Source organism: Alternaria ventricosa (genome assembly GCF_023758065.1).
Source record: "Alternaria ventricosa strain BMP 2768 chromosome Unknown scaffold_34, whole genome shotgun sequence".
In the NCBI taxonomy this organism is placed as follows: domain Eukaryota; kingdom Fungi; phylum Ascomycota; class Dothideomycetes; order Pleosporales; family Pleosporaceae; genus Alternaria; species Alternaria ventricosa.
The window spans coordinates 45,841-64,077 of NW_026055714.1; the positions used below are offsets into that span (position 1 = coordinate 45,841).

The 18,237-nt window shown below is 53.5% G+C and overlaps 6 protein-coding genes across 6 annotated transcripts; 3 read left to right on the forward strand and 3 right to left on the reverse strand.

Annotated features, from left to right (window-relative positions):
* Positions 1-2,445: 2,445 nt before the first annotated feature.
* J4E93_010678 (uncharacterized protein) lies at positions 2,446-2,892 on the reverse strand (the record flags this gene model as incomplete). Its single annotated transcript, XM_049348556.1, has 1 exon — positions 2,446-2,892. One exon carries the CDS (start codon positions 2,890-2,892, stop codon positions 2,446-2,448), a length of 447 nt encoding a protein of 148 aa, XP_049194244.1.
* A 5,421-nt stretch (positions 2,893-8,313) lies between these two features.
* Positions 8,314-9,765, reverse strand: J4E93_010679 (uncharacterized protein; the record flags this gene model as incomplete). Its single annotated transcript, XM_049348557.1, has 1 exon — positions 8,314-9,765. One exon carries the CDS (start codon positions 9,763-9,765, stop codon positions 8,314-8,316), a length of 1,452 nt encoding a protein of 483 aa, XP_049194245.1.
* A 567-nt stretch (positions 9,766-10,332) lies between these two features.
* On the forward strand, positions 10,333-11,464 carry J4E93_010680 (uncharacterized protein; the record flags this gene model as incomplete). Its single annotated transcript, XM_049348558.1, has 2 exons — positions 10,333-10,449; positions 10,511-11,464. The coding sequence occupies 2 exons, from the start codon at positions 10,333-10,335 to the stop codon at positions 11,462-11,464; spliced, it is 1,071 nt and encodes a 356-aa protein (XP_049194246.1).
* Positions 11,465-12,062: 598 nt separating this feature from the next.
* Positions 12,063-13,864, reverse strand: J4E93_010681 (uncharacterized protein; the record flags this gene model as incomplete). Its single annotated transcript, XM_049348559.1, has 6 exons — positions 12,063-12,454; positions 12,510-12,741; positions 12,794-13,100; positions 13,155-13,515; positions 13,566-13,647; positions 13,703-13,864. The coding sequence occupies 6 exons, from the start codon at positions 13,862-13,864 to the stop codon at positions 12,063-12,065; spliced, it is 1,536 nt and encodes a 511-aa protein (XP_049194247.1).
* A 525-nt stretch (positions 13,865-14,389) lies between these two features.
* On the forward strand, positions 14,390-15,118 carry J4E93_010682 (uncharacterized protein; the record flags this gene model as incomplete). Its single annotated transcript, XM_049348560.1, has 1 exon — positions 14,390-15,118. One exon carries the CDS (start codon positions 14,390-14,392, stop codon positions 15,116-15,118), a length of 729 nt encoding a protein of 242 aa, XP_049194248.1.
* Positions 15,119-15,795: 677 nt separating this feature from the next.
* On the forward strand, positions 15,796-18,125 carry J4E93_010683 (uncharacterized protein; the record flags this gene model as incomplete). Its single annotated transcript, XM_049348561.1, has 5 exons — positions 15,796-16,012; positions 16,080-16,165; positions 16,216-16,853; positions 16,917-17,087; positions 17,156-18,125. The coding sequence occupies 5 exons, from the start codon at positions 15,796-15,798 to the stop codon at positions 18,123-18,125; spliced, it is 2,082 nt and encodes a 693-aa protein (XP_049194249.1).
* Positions 18,126-18,237: the final 112 nt, after the last annotated feature.

The window sequence follows — 18,237 nt, forward strand, 5'->3', positions numbered from 1 at the left end:
CGACTCTCTGTTCTCGACGCTGGCATGACTCTTCTCAAAGTACGGTGACGGTAGCGCCATCACGACATGTTCACAATTTTCTCTCCTGCCGCTTGGCCAGCCGTTCGCATACTGCGCGGCCTTGACCGTCGCAGCTAGCGCATCGTGCCCAAGCTTTTTGCGCAACGCGCTCAACCCGCAACGCTCGGGAGCGGATATGTAAGTTGGTGGCACAAAGGTCACGGTCCCTGAACGACTATCCTGCACAAGCCATGGCCCGTCCCGGAAGAAACATCAACACCTCGCGCATGACGTGCGAGACCCCAGGAGATGGTAGTTCCGACTTCACATTCAAACCCAGCCGCTTGTATCGCGGGGGCATGGTAACGTCTTGCAATCCATGCCCGACTAATGTGTTGATACCTACATATACGGCCCAGGAACCACCACCCTCTGTCGTTGAACCAAGCACAAAGCATAACGTGCCGCTGCAGAGGCAGGAGACACAGAAGCACACGTCGCTAACCAAGCACAATCGATCTACTCCCGCCCCGTCAGCTTCAACCAAGTCAAAGCTCCGCCGATCTGGCATGCGAGCGTCGTTCCCCGGTCGTGATATATGCATGCCAGTTCACAGTGGCTACAAAACCCTCGTGTTTCCTCTCGGCATGAAGAAACAATTTAGCAAAGCTACTTCAGGCCGTGTCATTAGCTCTCAACAGCGTCTTACACCGTTCGAGCTATACCCAACGGTATCGCAGAAACGGGGGTGGGTGTCATGAAGTTGGGCACACATTGCCTTAGTTCCGTGATGAATTATTCACACTCCTTTCCGCTTCAAGGCTTGCTGCAAGCGAAGCGCCCGACTAAGGATCTTCATCCCGGACTTCTCTACACCGTCTACCAGCCACACGCATTTCGCCCCTCTTTTTGCATGTACTGTGTACTCTGCCCCACGGCATTCGCAAGACAACAGCGGGAGACGCAAAATTAGAGAGATGTCTCGCACAAATCGCGTGTCGTTCCTGGGCAGCTTGCGTGCGGACTAATTTAGGTGAGGCAAGCATGCAGCTTATCAGCACTGCAGGTCCAGCCAGACTGTATGGTGATACAGCATGACCGATATGCGGATCCGTGCAAGAGAAGAATGTTCGTCCAGTACCGATTGCTCCCGCGAGATTTGAAGGAAAGCTTAATTTAGGACATCTTCGCGATGTATGGGAAATATTGACGATGAGGAAGGGAAGGATTCTCAGGCATGATTCAAGGGAGCGCATAGTAGGGGATTGCCGCATTGGGACAGTAGGGCCTCCCAGCGACAATATCATACTTAGCATGCGCGACTCTGCAAAGTGACGTTGCGTGTACAGCGCCCAACGGGTCGTTCAGCAATTTGCTTTTTCGTTCGCGACTCGAGCACACATAGGAGAGGGAAAGCGATATTCCACCACGGATTCGGGTTCGCTGCATCATGCAGAAGAAACATGGTAGAACTACCGAAGCCCGCTCTGGGAGCGCCACACATCTCAACAATCACACACCAAAATTCAGCTAACGAAGCCCATCACATCCCCATCACATCGCTATCCTATTTCAGGGCGGGCATCACGAAAAGCGCAATCTATGTGGAAATGGCAAGGGTTTGTTTCTTGTTGTCAAGGTAAGACGAGCAGTAAATTTCAAATGGGGTATCTATCTAAACGATGGCTGGATGGTGGGGGTATCAATAAGGGAAAAACAGGCGAGAGAGCTTATCAGCCACAATAAGCCTCGCTCCTTTTGCGCACACAAGCGCGCATACATATTTCGCATTCCGATTTGCGGAAGCGGGGGGTATCGAGAGAAAGAAAGGCCAGGTCTGGCAAAAAACGCCGCAGAACCTGCAAATGTGAAGATCCGTCACAATATCGCTCCTCCAATGCGATTCTTCTGTCGCTCTCCAAGGTGTTTGGAGTTCCTCCTCTTTCTGCGTGATCGCCAGGATCGGCGCAAGAACGCGGTCCAGACGTTTGCGCACACAAACGACTCTGGACGATGCAAGTGATGAGTGCGCGACCCCAGGGCCGTCTGTCGTGTGTGGTGGACAGCGACGGTGGGGGCGTCCACGTTCACACCGTTGGCAAGCAACAGTGTGACTGGGGCTGACATGTGGGAGAGGGGAAGGTTGCATCCACCAGCTCCTGTAACATGTTGCGGTGTTTGAAGTAAGATGCGAGAACACATGCCATGTCAGATGTCCCGGTGAGGGATGCTGAGTGAGGCTGACTGTGGCAACTGACTGACTGCGAGCTCATGTGACTCACTCAGCCATGCCAGCGCGCTGCTGACGGGAGCCAACGCGCGCGCCTACAATGGTGACGTCGATGTTGTCAAGATAAGTTCTGATAACGCCGTTAGTCCTGCGACGCGATTCGATGCATGCGATTTAGACTTACAATAACACGAATGCTATCGGGCGATGCTTGCTCATTCAACCTGCTCTGGTGACTCGGAGATGGGAGTCATGGGCTTGGAAGTGCGACGCTGCTTGCCACTGCTGCGGCGGCGCTCGCTCTTGGGCTTCTTGGGCGCGTACAGTGGTGGCAAGACGGGGAGTGCTGTCGCCATGGGGTACTGGCGCGGTGGAGCGGGCGCCTTATCGAGGAACGGGCAGGCAAAGTCGTCGTCAAAGTCCTCGCCAAAGAGGTCTGCGTCGCTGATGTAGGATGAAGGTGCGCTGCGGTGGTCCAGCGATGGGCCCGTAGGCCATGATGGGTAAGCACATGTTGAGCCGCGGGATGATGAAGAGCTGGTAGAGTAGTTGCTGTACAGCGACGATGTTGGTGAAGCCATGTTCCTGGGCGAGATGCTAATAGGCATCGACTTGGATGGCGAGGAGGATGGTGAGGAGCCTGGAGAGGATTCGAAGTGCATGGTGGTGAGGATGTTGGTGGTGAGGGTGAATATTGGTATGTGTATAGCGTACGGGGTGGGTCGCTATTGTATATACACACTTGCGGGCACTTTCGGCACTACAAGATTGCAGTGTGTTTTCGTGGTTTTTTCGTCAGTCTAGTGTCGCGGCAACTGGACCGAGGTGCAGGGGCGGTTGATGATGTATGACGCCGATGTGGGTTTGGGGGCAGGTGGAAAAACAGGGTTGCGGGTGCTACTCCGGTAGCGTCGGGCTGCGTCTCGGAAAGCGATGTGGGAGATTTGCGATCTTGGATCTAGCGATGCGACGGTGCGTGGGCGTTCGGGGGGCTCGATTAAATAAAAGCCACGGGGTTGCGCTGGTCAGGCGTTCGAGTCAGGCAGAAGCAATGGTCGTGTGTGAGTGTGTGTCTCGAATGAAGATCAGATGAAGGCCTGGCCGTGGGGAGGGTTCCATATATCCTCCGCCGTAAACAATCAACTCTCCACGCCTCGCTCCGGTCCGCATGAAACGCTTTTATTTGGCGCTTTATGATTTGCCTTTTGTTATGTGTCGGTGAGCGACCGCTCTTTGGAAGGGGTGCACTGTGGTTGGCGGAGCTTCCACGCAGCTCAGACCGCCCCTTCACAAAGGCTGCCATTTCTGGCTACCGCAGCCGTCAGCCCCGTATGCTCCGCTGCGCCTGTGAGTCCATCCCGGCTGTCGGGGCATGAAGACCGTGACATGGCAGCCCATCCTTCGCCCTATCGCTTGCTATCGCTGGCCCTATCGACGTGCGCACATGCGGAATGCAACGATGACTCGTCCAGCAGGCAGAGTCTGCTGCCTGCCAAACTCTCCAAACCTGCCTCGTCACCCAGACAGTACTATAGAAACCTGGCTTGTTTAATCCTGAAAGCACCTGGACAAGGGATGCACTGGATGTGACAGTGACAGCGGTTACACACCCCACGACTCAATTCGCGCCACGCCCGTCTCCGCGAGGATAAGATTCATCGCATGCCCAGATGCAGTAAGCTTAGTGTCAGAGGATCATCTCGGGGATGGCATAGGGAGACCCTAGCTGCCCTCCCCACGCTTTCATCCGGCGGCTTCTGACATCCGCAAAAGGAAACCCAAACGCCTGCCCCGGGATGCTGTCCGCTTCTCCGTGCGTCTTGTGAAATGAATTATATCGATTGTTTTTTGCGCATGCTGCCCAAACAGTCATCTGGCTGTTTGACGCCCTGATTCAGGTGTCGCAAGTGGCCACCTGCTTTGCCCCCGTCCCTGCGCCGGCCACACACAAGCAGATCCTCGCCGTTTCGAAACGAAACCACTCCACAAAGCTTCCCAAATTGTAAAGAAAGGAAGAATGAACCCTCGGAACATGTCCTTCCCTTCGCATCGAGGTTTACCCGGTCAAGCTCATGGGGTGCATTAGTCGCCATCACATGCATCGCGCCGATCTCAGGGTCCTCCCCACTCGAGCCCTCCGAGACAATTTCTAGCCTGCGGGTCCCCTTCACAACTTCACCACCAGCAGCGTTCCATAGCCGGCAGTTACTCTGCGACGCGCGGAGTGAAGTAGCATTGCCACCAATTAATGTAGCGAGGTACATGCCGGCCCGGCATACAATGTACACTTTCACAACCGCCATTGTCGCGCCGTGAGACGCCTCGCAGGAGTCATACTTGCAGCCGCTGCGGATCCGTCTTGCCCCCGAACAAAGTCCAGTAACTTTGTGCGACCTGAATGCACGCATTTGGATCATGATAATGCGAGGAAACTCCAACGCTTACGGCTGACCTGCAGTGTGCGGGAGGCTGAGAAGAGATCTGTAATGTCCGTCGCATGCAGTGAGCACACCCTCCCGTTCGCATCGTTACTGCAACGGAATCCCCAAATAAGCCCTTTGTGCCTATGTTTTCGCAAACACCATAAAGGAAACGGAGCACAAAGATCAGCCCTGTCGGTTACATTGTTTGTGTCTGCGTTCGGCTGGATACAGCAATACAGCACCCTGCTTCATCTCCACGTTTTCGCGACCCGTTCAGCCTGCACACTCTGCCGGTAATCTGGGGTCGGGTGAAGAAAAGCGTCTGTGCTCGCTCAGGAAACTGGGGATCGTGAGAGTCCGTCCGCCTAGTGTGGAAGGTTCTTCCATTCTTCCATGCGCCGCCGTTCAAAAGGGCTCGTGCACGCCTCCTCGCGTCGAGCAACACCCATATTGCCTTTGCCGAGGTTCCATTTCACCCTCACACCACGGTCACTTTCTCGCCGTGCTGACAGTTTGGTCACTTTGGCGACTCGGTCAGAAGGTCGGCCAGCTGTCCAGACCACGTTCCCGCTACTCCTAGCCCGCCAGCTATTGCTGCACAGAATGCGGGCGGGCGACCAAGCTCGGAAGGTTGTCAATAAACTTCAACTAACCGTCCAGAAGGGTTCCCCTGTTTGCAAGTGCACATGCAAGGCACCACCTGGCTGTTTGCAAAACCTCGAGCACGACGCAGGGTCTGCCGACCCATGAAACAGCACCTGTTCATGACGACGTTTGTCCCACAACCAAGGCCGACAAAGCAACTGTGCCGCTGACCCCATCCTCGACCCCATACCAACCCCGTATCACTTGCCTTCATCAAGTCGCGATGCCATCACCAAACTTCAAAAATGACGTCGTCGGGCAGCAGAGCCGCACTACGTCGGCCACGGCGTTATTATTTCCTGCAGTCCTGCAAACACGAATCCATCGCCAAAAGTCTCTGCTGCGATATCCACATGCCAGTACGAAGTCAACAAATTCCATCTCGGTGAAACTGCACGTGAGTGGGCCGGTAGCATCATCGTGCTTATGGTGCGGCTACAGCCTTCGACTAGAAGCCCGTCATTCCCTCACATGGAAGGTCCGATGTGGATCCGAACGATAAGACGACTCAACTAGGCAAAAATCTCAGCGCTCCGAAGTGGAGTAACAAAACAAGTAACTCCGACATGTTTTCGTGAGACTGCAAACCCACGATTCATGGGTGCTGGCGAAAACCGGCCGGGTGCTGTGGCTGTGGAGCAGGTGTTGTCGCTTCAGCTCATGCAACAATACCGTGCAGTGGCGGTGAGTGGATCCATCGTGAAGAAATCAATACGGCCGCGGTTTGAGCGGTACGAACGGTTCAAGCGAAGAAAACACAGACTTAAGGCCTCGCACTATTACTTCGCTATCGAACGCGCAAGCCCAGCAATCCAGAGCCATGTTGCAAATACTACCAAACTCCTTGCACTTTCCTCTTTGGGAAGTGCAGCCGGCAGTAGGCTGTTTGGCAGGAATGAAATGTACCATGGGAATCTCGCAGCCTAGACCGCCGTTGCGATCAGCCATCGCCCTGCATCGACGCTGCATGTCACTAGGTACTCGACAGGCAGGTAAGGTGGCTTCTATCAGAGATCATCCGTGGTTGTAGAGTACACAGTCTTTAGTCGCTGTCGGTTGGAATTCTTCCGTTTAGAGATGAGGGGAGAAATTCCGGTGGCTGATGTTGCGCGGAGAATTACCTGCAGCATGGAGAGTGAACGCGGGGATGCACATGCTAGAATGATGCGAGATCACTTGTCGGATTGTCGACCCGTGGAAGGCGGAAATACTGATACGTACTCAGAGACATCCCATTGCAGCGGGATCCTGTGGGAGTGACTTCTCGCGTTGGCGCTGCAGTACGGCACGCACCTAAATCGATCTGGCAGCTGCGACTGGGCACGATACCGACGATCATATCGTCGAACTCATGGTGCGACAGTTGAGTCCACCAACATCTATTTCGCCATCTTTGATAACGTTTGCGACATACGTTAGGCGTTCGTTACACAAATGCAGATCCCACGATGGAGGGGTAAACATCTGCGAAACCACTTTCTCACAAACGCACAGTCACCACCCAGCATGCCAGGTAATCCACCACTCAGCCTTACAACCCCAACAACTTACACACCATAAGGCTTACACAGCGTCCTTCGAGCCCACTGCAACAAATCCAACAACACCAGATCAAGCTTGTAGACAAAGGAAACCCTCAAAGCGGTGACTCACCGCCTGGATATCGCGTCCCAACACCGCTCACCTCTATCTTGCGCTTCATGCAGTGCGACACCTGAATGCAAGTATGCCGATCTTTTGACTTCCGCAGTCGGAGTCGGTATGCATCTGTCAGATGAACAACATACTTGCGGGAAAGCAGGGCTATGAGATGGGTGAGCCCTACAAGACGTCCCTGCCTTGCCCTTCGCTCTTCCACGTCCTTTATCGGCGACGCCCTTCAGTGTAAAGCAAGTTTGTAGCCAGCTCGACGAGGTAGACATGGAATCCGCCGAACGGCACATCTCTCCCGCCGTGCAAGTGTGAAAGACAGCGACAAAGGCGCTTCGCCCAGCATTCCTCTCCTTCCTCACCCTTAGACGGCACAGATTTCACAGCGCGGCAGCACCTCTCCGCTCATTCGCCTACTCGATATGGCGTGATGCCAGTTAGTCCGTATGTCGTGCATATGTCACTTGTATTAGTTTTTGCCCCAATGGACCCCACGCGGGACCATCACATCACGAGGGCGGAGGGTGGACGGCGCTTGCAGTTTCCCCACGCCACACCGAGCTTGACATGTGAATTCGCCTCTCGCGGTCGAGACTGTTTGTGCGTGCCGCGGTTATTGCTGTGTCTTCGGCAATTGAATGGCTTCTCATTGTTCCAGGCGAGGAGAGCGAGAATACTCCGCTTTCCGAGGAAGTCGGGGTCATTATCTCGGGGACGTGGGGTTCGTATTTGGGGTTGTGGTGGTGGTGGGGTGGAGCTGTGGGTATGCAAACTCCACGGTCCACACACTTTTGCCTCTTGCTCCATCTATTTTCTCCAATATGTGGTGGAGATATAGTGGGTTTGTTCAAGACCCTGATCTCTTCTTAGCCGGTTTCTTGGGATATGGGATTTTCTGTATGAAGAAGCTGGTGGGGATATGGCGTCATGGTGGAGACGCAAAAGGAAGGAAAGAGTCTCGGCAGTTACTGCTTCGAGTATACCTGTTGATCTGTGGATATGGCTGTGTCTGAGTGTGTGTTGAGACGTGTGTTCAACTGGCTGTAGATATGAACGGCGGGTAATTGGATATCGCTGTGATGTAGATCTTCATCCACGGATGAGTAGCTCCCCGGATGATGTGTGCCTCCATTTGTATTACACTATACTACAATTACTATCCCATCTTTTGATTGAGTGCATGGATGATATGCCCTTCTCAGAAACCACGAGGTCAGAGCTCTAGCACAGCGTACACTCACACGGATCATAGTCGTCCGGGCTAGCTAGCTAAGGGTTCCCACACATGCCCCTCAATGACTGTTTGCCACCACAGATGCCATGTGCAAGCAGTATGAAACCCTACTTCGTAGAGGCCACGGTGCTTCAAGCCGGGGCCCAGTAACCATCCCAGTTGTACTTCAGTACCTCGTTACCCCAAGACGTCCATCCACTGACAAGGTACCGAGAGAAGACCTCAAGCGCGCTGTAATCAGTCGGATCCGGCAGAAAGGGTTCGAGTAACTGCTTCAGACACGGTTTGCGTGAGTGGATATCTGGCACAGCAGCAATGACTCTCCTCTTGACTGTTGGCGCGTGTGTCATTGTCGTCCACGAGTTCGGTGCTGCGCGACCTAGCAGTAGGATCTCATAGGGCTTGCGCATGGCGCTGTCAATGTCGAACATGGGCTCGCCTTTGGTTGTTGTCTTGATCCATATCCACTCTTCGATCAAGCCAACGTTCCAGGTTTCAAAGAGTCCACCGGGGCCGAGCACATGTTCTCTCAGCGCTGCCTTGTTCGTGATCCAGACGCCAACCAGCGCATTGTGTTCCAGATAGCTGTCGATATCCATGCTCAACAGCATCTTCTTGAGGTACGGCATGCCGCCAACTTGTTCATACGCGCCCTTCCGCTTGGCTGAACGATTGGGCCATGGTGGGTCCAGCAGTACGAGGTCGAAGTGTCGTGGAAGGGTAAACTCGTCTGTAAGCTCACGGAATGAGGTACGGAAAGCATCCGACGCTGTGGAATCGCTAAGGAAGAATGTGGATCGAGGTGGTATTGTGAAACGATACTCCGGACCCAGCTGAGCAGGTTGCGACGTGTTCTCGGTGATGGATAGCGACAGGGAGTGGTGGTTGGGGTTGTGGAAGCCGCCTGTCCATGGTTCGGTTTGTGCGTCTGGCGAGACCGTTTCAGCGACCTGTGTACTACTTGCAGTCTCACGTGCAGGGCAGTACGACATCATCCACTTTGGTGCCACAGTGGCCTGTTCTGCGACCTCGGAAGTCGCGCCGAGAGAAGCCATCATCTGCTGCAGATTGAATGCGGTATCGTCTTCCTTGCTCTCGCTCCATGAAGCCCACTCCTTCATCCGAGATTCGAGTTCCTTTTCGGAAATTTGATCAACGTCCATGTCTTCATCGTTCCCGCGGGCTGGTTCCTGGACCGTCAACACGCGCTGTGTGCACCACGGCCCTGGAACCTGTGCGCGGATTTGGCCGAGTGCATGTTCAGCCAGAATTTTGTACCGCAGGTCGTCAAGATGCAGAGACTGGAAGTTGTGTTGGGAGGCTTCTGCCACTGTCGCATGGGGCGAACTACGGTGTCCGACATGCTGCGTGTTCACTGTACTTTGTGTTTGATTCTCGTTCGCTCTCGGTTTCTTCGCTTTGGGTCGATAGTCCTCCTTCGGTTCGATGGGCGCTTCCAAAGGCGTAGTAGAGAGTAGCACTCCCTCGCGGTCGCCTTGTGCCGCTGCGATAGAGGTTGGTATGTCGATCAATATCACGTCCACCTCCGCATTCTGGTAGATGATTGGATTTGACGAAGCCATGATGAGAGATGATCGAAGAGAGAGAAGAGTAATGGAAAGTTCCTACCAATTCTATAGTCTTACGTCATCGCTGCTCCCCGTTTGCAATCTCAACGACAACACGCCAAATAATCATCGCGTGCTATCATAAACACGTTTCGCGTAGAATATCTGATGTGAGATCTCGTGATGCTGTTGTGGTGTTGCATGGAAACCATTTCCGAAGGGTAGCGTCGGATGAATGGTGTGGGCGAAGTACCGGCCGAAAGCAGCAGATCAGCCTCGGTAAACGTCATCGCGGCATCTCAAACACCAAACCACACAACGGCGTTGCTTTCTAATCCACACACACGCGACCACGCCCCGCATCCAGCACACGCGTCCTGGCATAGCCACGCGAAACGACGACACGGAAGGAAGCGCAAACACACAAACACACGATATTCATGTCGCGGTAACCCCACGCACGTCTGTTCTGGGATGTCCACGGATCTCCTCCGCTATGACGGAAGCAAATCGAATATCATGACCACGACTGCGGCGCAAACAACCAGCGCAGGCACTACAATACCCGACCATGACGCCGTCATGTCGGCAAAGAAGGAGGGAGGCGCAAATATGGAGCCGAAGAGGCAGAAGATGGACAGGAATAGCATGGAATATCTGATCAAGAGTGGACTGGCGGGAGGATTCGCCGGATGTGCTGTATGTCAAGAATTCTTTGTAACCGGAGAGGCTGGTCGGATCTGATACTAACACTGTATAGGCAAAGACAGTAGTAGGCCCCCTCGACCGCGTCAAGATCCTCTTCCAAACCCGCAACCCCCAATTCGCAAAGTACGCCGGCTCCTGGAGCGGCTTCCCAACCGCCATCCGCGACATCTACGTCAGCACCGGCGTCCGCGGACTCTTCAAGGGCCACTCGGCAACCCTCCTCCGCATCTTCCCCTACGCGGGCATCAAATTCCTCGCCTACGAGCAAATACGCGGCCGCATAATAAAGAACCAGGCGCAGGAAACACCCACGCGACGATTTCTCTCGGGGAGTCTAGCAGGCATGATGAGCGTCTTCCTGACCTACCCCCTCGAAGTCATCCGCGTGCGCCTCGCATTCGAAACCAGCGAGCAAGGCCGTAGCAGCCTCGCAACCATCGTGCGCAAGATCTACGCCGAGCAAGCACCACGTGTATCGCAACCGAAGAACCCCATCACAGCAACCGCAACCCACGTCGTCGAAAAGGTCACCCCGCGCTCTGGCCTCTCCAATTTCTTCCGCGGCTTCACACCCACACTACTCGGCATGATACCCTACGCAGGCGCTTCCTTCCTTGCCCACGACTCCATGTCCGATCTCTTGCGCATACCCGTCCTCGCACCGTATACCACGTTACCCAACACCTCGCGCGAGGAATCGAGTACCACGAGTCACAAACCCGCACAACTGCGGTACTGGGCGGAGTTGACAAGCGGCGGCATTGCGGGCTTCTTCTCGCAGACTGTGTCATACCCATTGGAAGTTATACGGCGGCGCATGCAGGTTGGTGGTGTGGTAGGCGATGGACACAGGCTTAGTATACCGGAGGTTACGAGGAGGATCTACATGGAGAGGGGTTACAAAGGGTTCTTTGTGGGATTGACGATTGGATATGTCAAGGTTGTTCCCATGGCTGCCGTCAGCTTCTATGCATATGAGCGGGGGAAGTACTATCTGGGTATATAAGAGTTGGGTTATTGATGGGCACAAAAGATGACAGAAGAGATCGATGCAAGAGCAGAGAAACGACCTATTAGCGGATACCTCGTGCCCTCAGTGGGGGAAAGGTAAAGACCTGTGTCACAGGACTGTCATAGCAATGTCTTATCGAAGTTGTTAGCATTCACCATGTCCAGTCCAGTAGTAGCGCAAGAGTGTCGATAACAGGAACGCAGGGTTTTGTCAGCGCCGTCCATTCAAGCCAGCAAAAAAAAAGAAGGACAAAAAGATCAAAATACATACAACAGCCTGGATTCGCTTCTGGTCACCCACGAAGCTACTAATAGGCCGGTATCTTGCTTAAGTACCGCTGAGCGAACGGGAAGCGCTGGGGTCAAGATCCTATGGTCGTATGTGCAAGTTGGGCAAAGTTTAGACAACATAACTGTGGTTGGGATCAAGCGGTGCATGATTATGCACTATCCCGCATGGATCAGGGCAACCCTGCGCTAGAACATGAGTAAGTCACTGTGTACGATAAGCAAGCGTAGAGGATAGTATATACTGGCACATATAGTAGGTTGCACAATACGCGGTTCTTCATTCTAAGCTACAAACATTCACATCATAGCTGGGCCATGACCTGCTGGCCGTCATCCCATGAAGGAGGAATCCCAAGCACAGCCATGACCCTCGCAGTATTGCAAAATGACTTCTGCGCACTCTCCCCACATCTCTGCTTGTAATCCTCCGCGAGCGCACTGAGGTTCGTATCCTGGAGTCTCTCGATCCGTTCAGCGGTGGTGCGGAACGGTTGAGGCAGTGGAGGGAATGAATCGGCAATGCGAGGCTGGCTGTATTCGACACCAAGCGACTCCAGAACAAGAGGCGTGATATGAGCAGCTGAACCCAACACACGAGGCATACCGTGTCCCGCGAATCCGGCCGCAATGAAATGGCCTGGCCGCTGTGGCACCGTACCAACGAACGGAAACGCGTCTGCAGATTCGGTTTGGACTGCGTTTTAGTCAGTCGGATGTACGTCAAGCTCAATCGTATGGCAATATCTTACTTCCAGTCCAGCAGCCGCCTTCGTTGACTTCCTTGCTGAGTTCCGCAGGAACTTCATCCGGCGAGCCTGCGACGTCTGAGGCACCCCAAGATTCGTAGAATGCAGCTGCTCCGGCAATCTGCTGATCCTCTTTATCGTTGGGGAAGCAATCTCCTGGCTTGTGGACGAGCAGTTGCCTTGCTCCTCCAATGATGATAGTGTTGTAGGGTGGAGGGAGCTGGAGATGATAGTTCTGTCTTCATCAGCGGGTCATCGATTGTGAAGAGAGCATCTGTAAGCCTTACGTTGACCATTGAGTCCCAATGCTGGGCACCAGTATGCTTTATGAACCCCGGAGGCGCTTTAATTGCGGCAATAGCCCCTCTGTCGGGCAATATAAGCTTACTGAATTCAGGAAGAAGATGAGAAGCCCATCTGTTTGTCGTGTGGACGACTGTTCTGGCACGAAGGGTTCCACGCTCAGTCTTGACCGTAATCCAGCCGTCGGCATCTCGCGCTGAGACATCCGTGACTGGAGTATGAGCTTGCAGATTGAGATTGCCTTTCTGTAGAACGATGCGCAAAAGCGCGTGCACCAATTTGTATGGCCATCTGCGACGCTGTTAGTAGGTTTGCGTGGGAGGCGTACAATCGAGGAGAACCAACATTTGCCCTGCAGGATGCACCACTGCAGCCAGAGCACCCTTCATCTGCGTAAACTCCTCCGCCTCCCGTGCGTCTTCGATCACTCTGCATACTTTGACAATCTCGTGATCGTCGCCGTGATCCCTCCGCATGGCGTCAAGTGCGCCCTTGAGCCTCGTCCAGGCCTCATCGGTCATGGCAGCATCGAACGTTTCTCCGAACTTGAGACAGACCTCTTCTGCGATGTTTTCTTCCTCAGTTAGGTTCTTGAATGCCGGCAAATGAGCCATCTCATGTTCGATAAGCTCCATGGCACCATGGGGGCCAAATCGGTTCGACCATTTTACATAGCGTGAATAAGCATGCGGCCTCAGTTGTCCTCCTGTTCGTTGTTAGGTATTTCTCCAAGGGGCAAGATGCAAGTGCCATTACCATTGCGTCCGGTGGCACCTCCGCAAATGTCACGAGCTTCTAGGAGTGTCACATGAGGCTGCCTGGAAGCATTTTCTGTGTACTGATCATTCGTCAGACTTCATGAGCGGAAAACTCATCGTGGTGCGGTCACGAACTTTGTTGATCCAGTAAGCTGTCGACGCGCCGGCGTAGCCACCGCCGATTATTGCCACATCGGTTTCCTCTGGTAACGCGTCGCTGGAGCGGAAGTTGCGCAACGGCGACTTCGCAGCCTCGATCCAATAGGACTTGGTAGGGTTGGCAGTTGGTAAAACCATTTCGAGCAATTGAGAGTGATTGATTCCTCTCTACAGCCGAATTGAGAGCACGTTTCGCATGGCGTTCCACATGGTACTTGCTTTCATACCCGTCGTCCATCACCGCTATTTCGCAAATCGACCGGGTACCGTAATTAGCCCGGTCATCGAGCTTACAACTTCAATCTAGAAAGTTCGAGCTTGAGAGACAATGACACCGGTCCGGAGTCTGCTGAAATCATTGCTCATCGTTATCATGCCTAGGTACCTAAGTGTCAGTGGCAGAACCGGGTAAGCGAACCGGTCGCGATCCGGTCGCGACCGATAACCACCTGGTCCGAGCGCTGCGGCAGTCACCTCGACCGGGCCGGTCTTCTATCATCCGCTGGCACTGTTACTCACTATAGCAAAGATGGGAATACTGTGCATGACGCAGGGGCCTGTTCTCCACATGTCTTTTACTCCTGATGCCAAGTCGACACCTCTTGCATCAACCGCTGTCGAGCTCCTTGATTTTGGTCATCACACACCACACCGACAGTCAGAATGACACAGCCTCTCAAGCACGTCGTGTTCGACGTCGTCGGCACCTGCGTATCGTTCGACGCCTACTACGAACGCATAGACTCAGTCTTGGGTGCAAAACTTCGCCAACACCACATCACCGCGCAACACTTCGGGTACACCTGGCAGACAGCTGCTGAGCTGGAATTCACCTTCTTGTCCATCTCCGAAAGCTACAAGCCTTATAAGGACGTTCTCCGAGGACTATTCTACCGTACCCTTAGTCTTTGTGGCATCGCCGATCCCCGGGCTGTAGCCACTGAAGAGGAGCGGGAACAGTGCATCGAAGGCTATTCCGCTTTACAGCTGCGACCTGGCTGTCGGGAGACGTTCCAGTTGCTGCGCGACAACGGCTTCACCGTCTGGTGTTTTACCACCGGGGATGTGCAACGAGTCAGAGGCTATTTCGAGCGCGCCGGTGTAGACATGCCGCTGGAGAATTTCGTCAGTTGCGACAACTTAGGCGTGGCTAAACCCGCTCTCCGCGCCTATGAGTCTGTATGGAATCGATTTGGAGGAAACGATGTGAAATGGTTCGCTGCCGCGCACATGTGGGATGTCGCAGCGGCCACAAAAGTCGGTTTTCGTGGAGCGTGGAGCTCGGTGTACGAGAAGGAAGCTTGTCTCGATGTTTTTAGTGATGTGAAATTAGAAGTGGTGGCTGGAAGTCTCATGGAAATGGCGCAGCAGATTGTAGAGAAGTCTCAATGACATAGTACTACTGCATCTATTCCAGCCCGTAATGACATTAGTAAAGAATGTTCATTTCCACATGCTCTTTCCCCGCTTCCAGCATTTTGCCCGAGGTTCGCCATTATCTTTTGTGAGGATGCGGGTATCGCCGTCTGTGATAAGCCGGGCTTGCTACTAACCAATAACGGACAAGCTTTGTGCGGAGCGTTCCTGCAGGAGGCTGGACGGCTTCAACGTTGCTGCATTGCGCGTCATTCAGCTGTCTTATCGCTCGCGCTTCTGTAGGTGGGCGTCGTTGACAGCTGTGAACTCACGACGTATGCTCAAACCCCTTCCGTCAACTCAATCCTCCAGCTCATACCTAGTCCCGTTTGTTCAGTTCGAGCTATGGACGTCGAGCCTCCAAGACCCACCAAGAAGCGTCATCTAGCGGCAGAAGAGCGACAACGAGCAGTTCGCGCGTAAGACCCACCACTGTCTCGCCGAAGAATGCGAAGTAGAGTCTTGGCTGACAGGCATCGCATAGGTGTGATGAGTGTCGCCGTCTCAAAGAGAAATGTGAGGATGGGACACCGTGTAGACGCTGCCGCCATCTGCGCCGACCGTGTAGATACAATGTTGCACCTGCTGCAGTGGACAAGCGAGGACCGTGCCTTCCCAACTCGTCCAATGAGCTGATGGACCGCATGCGATGCATGGAATTCATAATCAAACACCATTTTCCCAATCTCGCACTGGATATCGTCTCTCTACAACGCACGTGCGATTCGCTGTCTTCGCCCACTCCACCACGCGACCAGAATGCGATCGTACCCGAGTCTATCGAGCTGGCGGTGAATGCCCAAGTGTCTGACAGCCCTGATATCGGAGACGAGGATTGTACCATTGACCGCGTAGACGGCACTACAGTCCGTATGTGCTTCGTAAATCCCCTCGCAATTACTCAGGCACACTGACGAGAGCTTTTGTCGCTGTGCAGATTACTCAGGCGAGTTCTCTCATTGGAACTTTTCCATGCACATCAAACGCAACATAGACGATCTTATGGCCAAAGCCAATGTGCAGGTACGTACTGCTAGCCTAGTCTATTCCTGTTTGCTGACCATCTCTGTCAGAGTTCAGAAAACGAAACGCGGGTACCAGATTTCATCCGCGTCGGCGAGGCAGATCCAGCCTCGACTTCCATCTCGGACATACTTGCTGTTGTGCCACCCCGTCCGGTTGCCACTTTCTTGACCAAAGTCTTCTTCAAGCATGCCACCAGCGTCTACTACTATGTAGACCGATGCTGGTTTGACGACTTCCTAGACAACATATACACCGACTCCGTCCAATTACGCTCCAAAGATGTTACTGCAATATGTGTAGTATTGATGGTGCTGGCAGTCGGAACCCAATACGTCCATCTAGAATCGCCCGATCGCCACAAGACCTACAGTACGGGTATCGCAACGGACTCCGAAGTTCAGAGTAGTTGGGAACTCGAGATTGGATCCGGCTTTTACCGTCAAGTAGCAAAGCTTCTTTCGGAAGTCATCCACGCTGGCTCGCTGCTCAGCGTCCAGGCACTTTTGCTTCTCGGACTATATTCCTTGCCCATTGATGCATCTGGGCTGAGTTACATCTATCTAAACTTGGCTATCAAGGTAGCCATACAGAACGGAATGCACCGAAAGGTCTCGCGCAACGTCCTCGACACAAGGACCAAAGAAATCAGGCGTCGCATTTGGTGGACAGCGTACTGCATGGAAAGGTTTGTTGGTTCTTGACTCTCCGACACCACCTCGTCCTCTTGCTCACGAATCTGACCTACTAGAAAAATCGGTATATACCACGGCCGCCCAACATCCATAGTACGATCCGACATCGATGCAGATCTGCCTCAGAGATCTGAAGCACACCTCATGAATGATGACCGTTTCGATCCTCAAGGTCTTCTGGAATCGATCGAGCTCACCAGGCAGGCTGAAGCATTCCACCACGAAATGTAAGTCTAGACCAAGACTTCCTCTAGACACGGAAATAGAAGACAACAAACTGACTATGTCTTGCTAGATCGCGTCTCCGAACATGTGCCAACGCTGAAGTCGGGGTGATTTTGGACCGTATCAAGCACATGAAGGCGAACCTACGAGGGCCCTGGTCGCCTCCAGGGGGTGCATTATCGCCAACTGCGAACCACGAAGCAGAGTTACCAAAATCCCGCGCATCAATCCATTCTCGACTAGAGTGCTGCCTATTGCACATGTTTATCGGACGACCTTTCATCCTCGCGCACCGTCACGCGCGGACGAGTTCACATTCCAAGGATGCCAATGCCGCATCCCCAGAGGTACGCCGGAGAAAGGCATCCGAGTCCCACTCACAGTGGGACTTCTTGGTCCAGGACTGCGTTGCGGCCGCGAAGGAAGTTATCAGCACATGTCAAATCATGCAAACGGGCGACATGGGCCTTGCAAAGTCGTCATATGCCGAGTACAGTTCCTGTCGCGCATCCCTGCTGGTCTTGATCGCCTATAGCATCTGCTACCGTACAAATGAGTTCGCGAACACCCTACAAGTAGGTCTTCAAGCGATCAGAGAAATGGCTTCGGCGGGCGATTCCGCGCGTTCAGAAGTGTCGCTCCTGGAGACACTGGAAGCTGCGCTGCATCGACTTCACGTTTTCAATCCATTACCCAGTCAACCTGCGGTCACGGAAGCAAATGATGCAGCTGAAGAGGGCTACAACGGTCTTCTTAACTGGTATAAGAAAGCAGAAAAGTCCACCGTCCCTCGTTTTGGGCCTTCAGCATCCGGACATGCAAATGTACAGGCAGCAACAGCGCAAGGTCCAAGGATGACACCAAACAGAGTCGATGCAACAGTGGATAGCATGCCAAGCTACGCAAGCCTTGATGGCTATCCGTTCGATTTTGACCTACTCAACTCGGATGGAAGCGAGGCATTCTTCACCTCGGACTTTGGTGACCATGGTAACGCAGAGAGGGAGTTCTTTGAGAGCCTTTCATGGTTACCGAAGTGACGTTTTGCACAGGCTAGTATCGCCAATGTATGAGCGATGAAGCGCATCAATTTAACTCTTTTCGCCAACAGAGTGCGTGTAAAAGTTGGTGGATGAATCATCGCATTGCAAG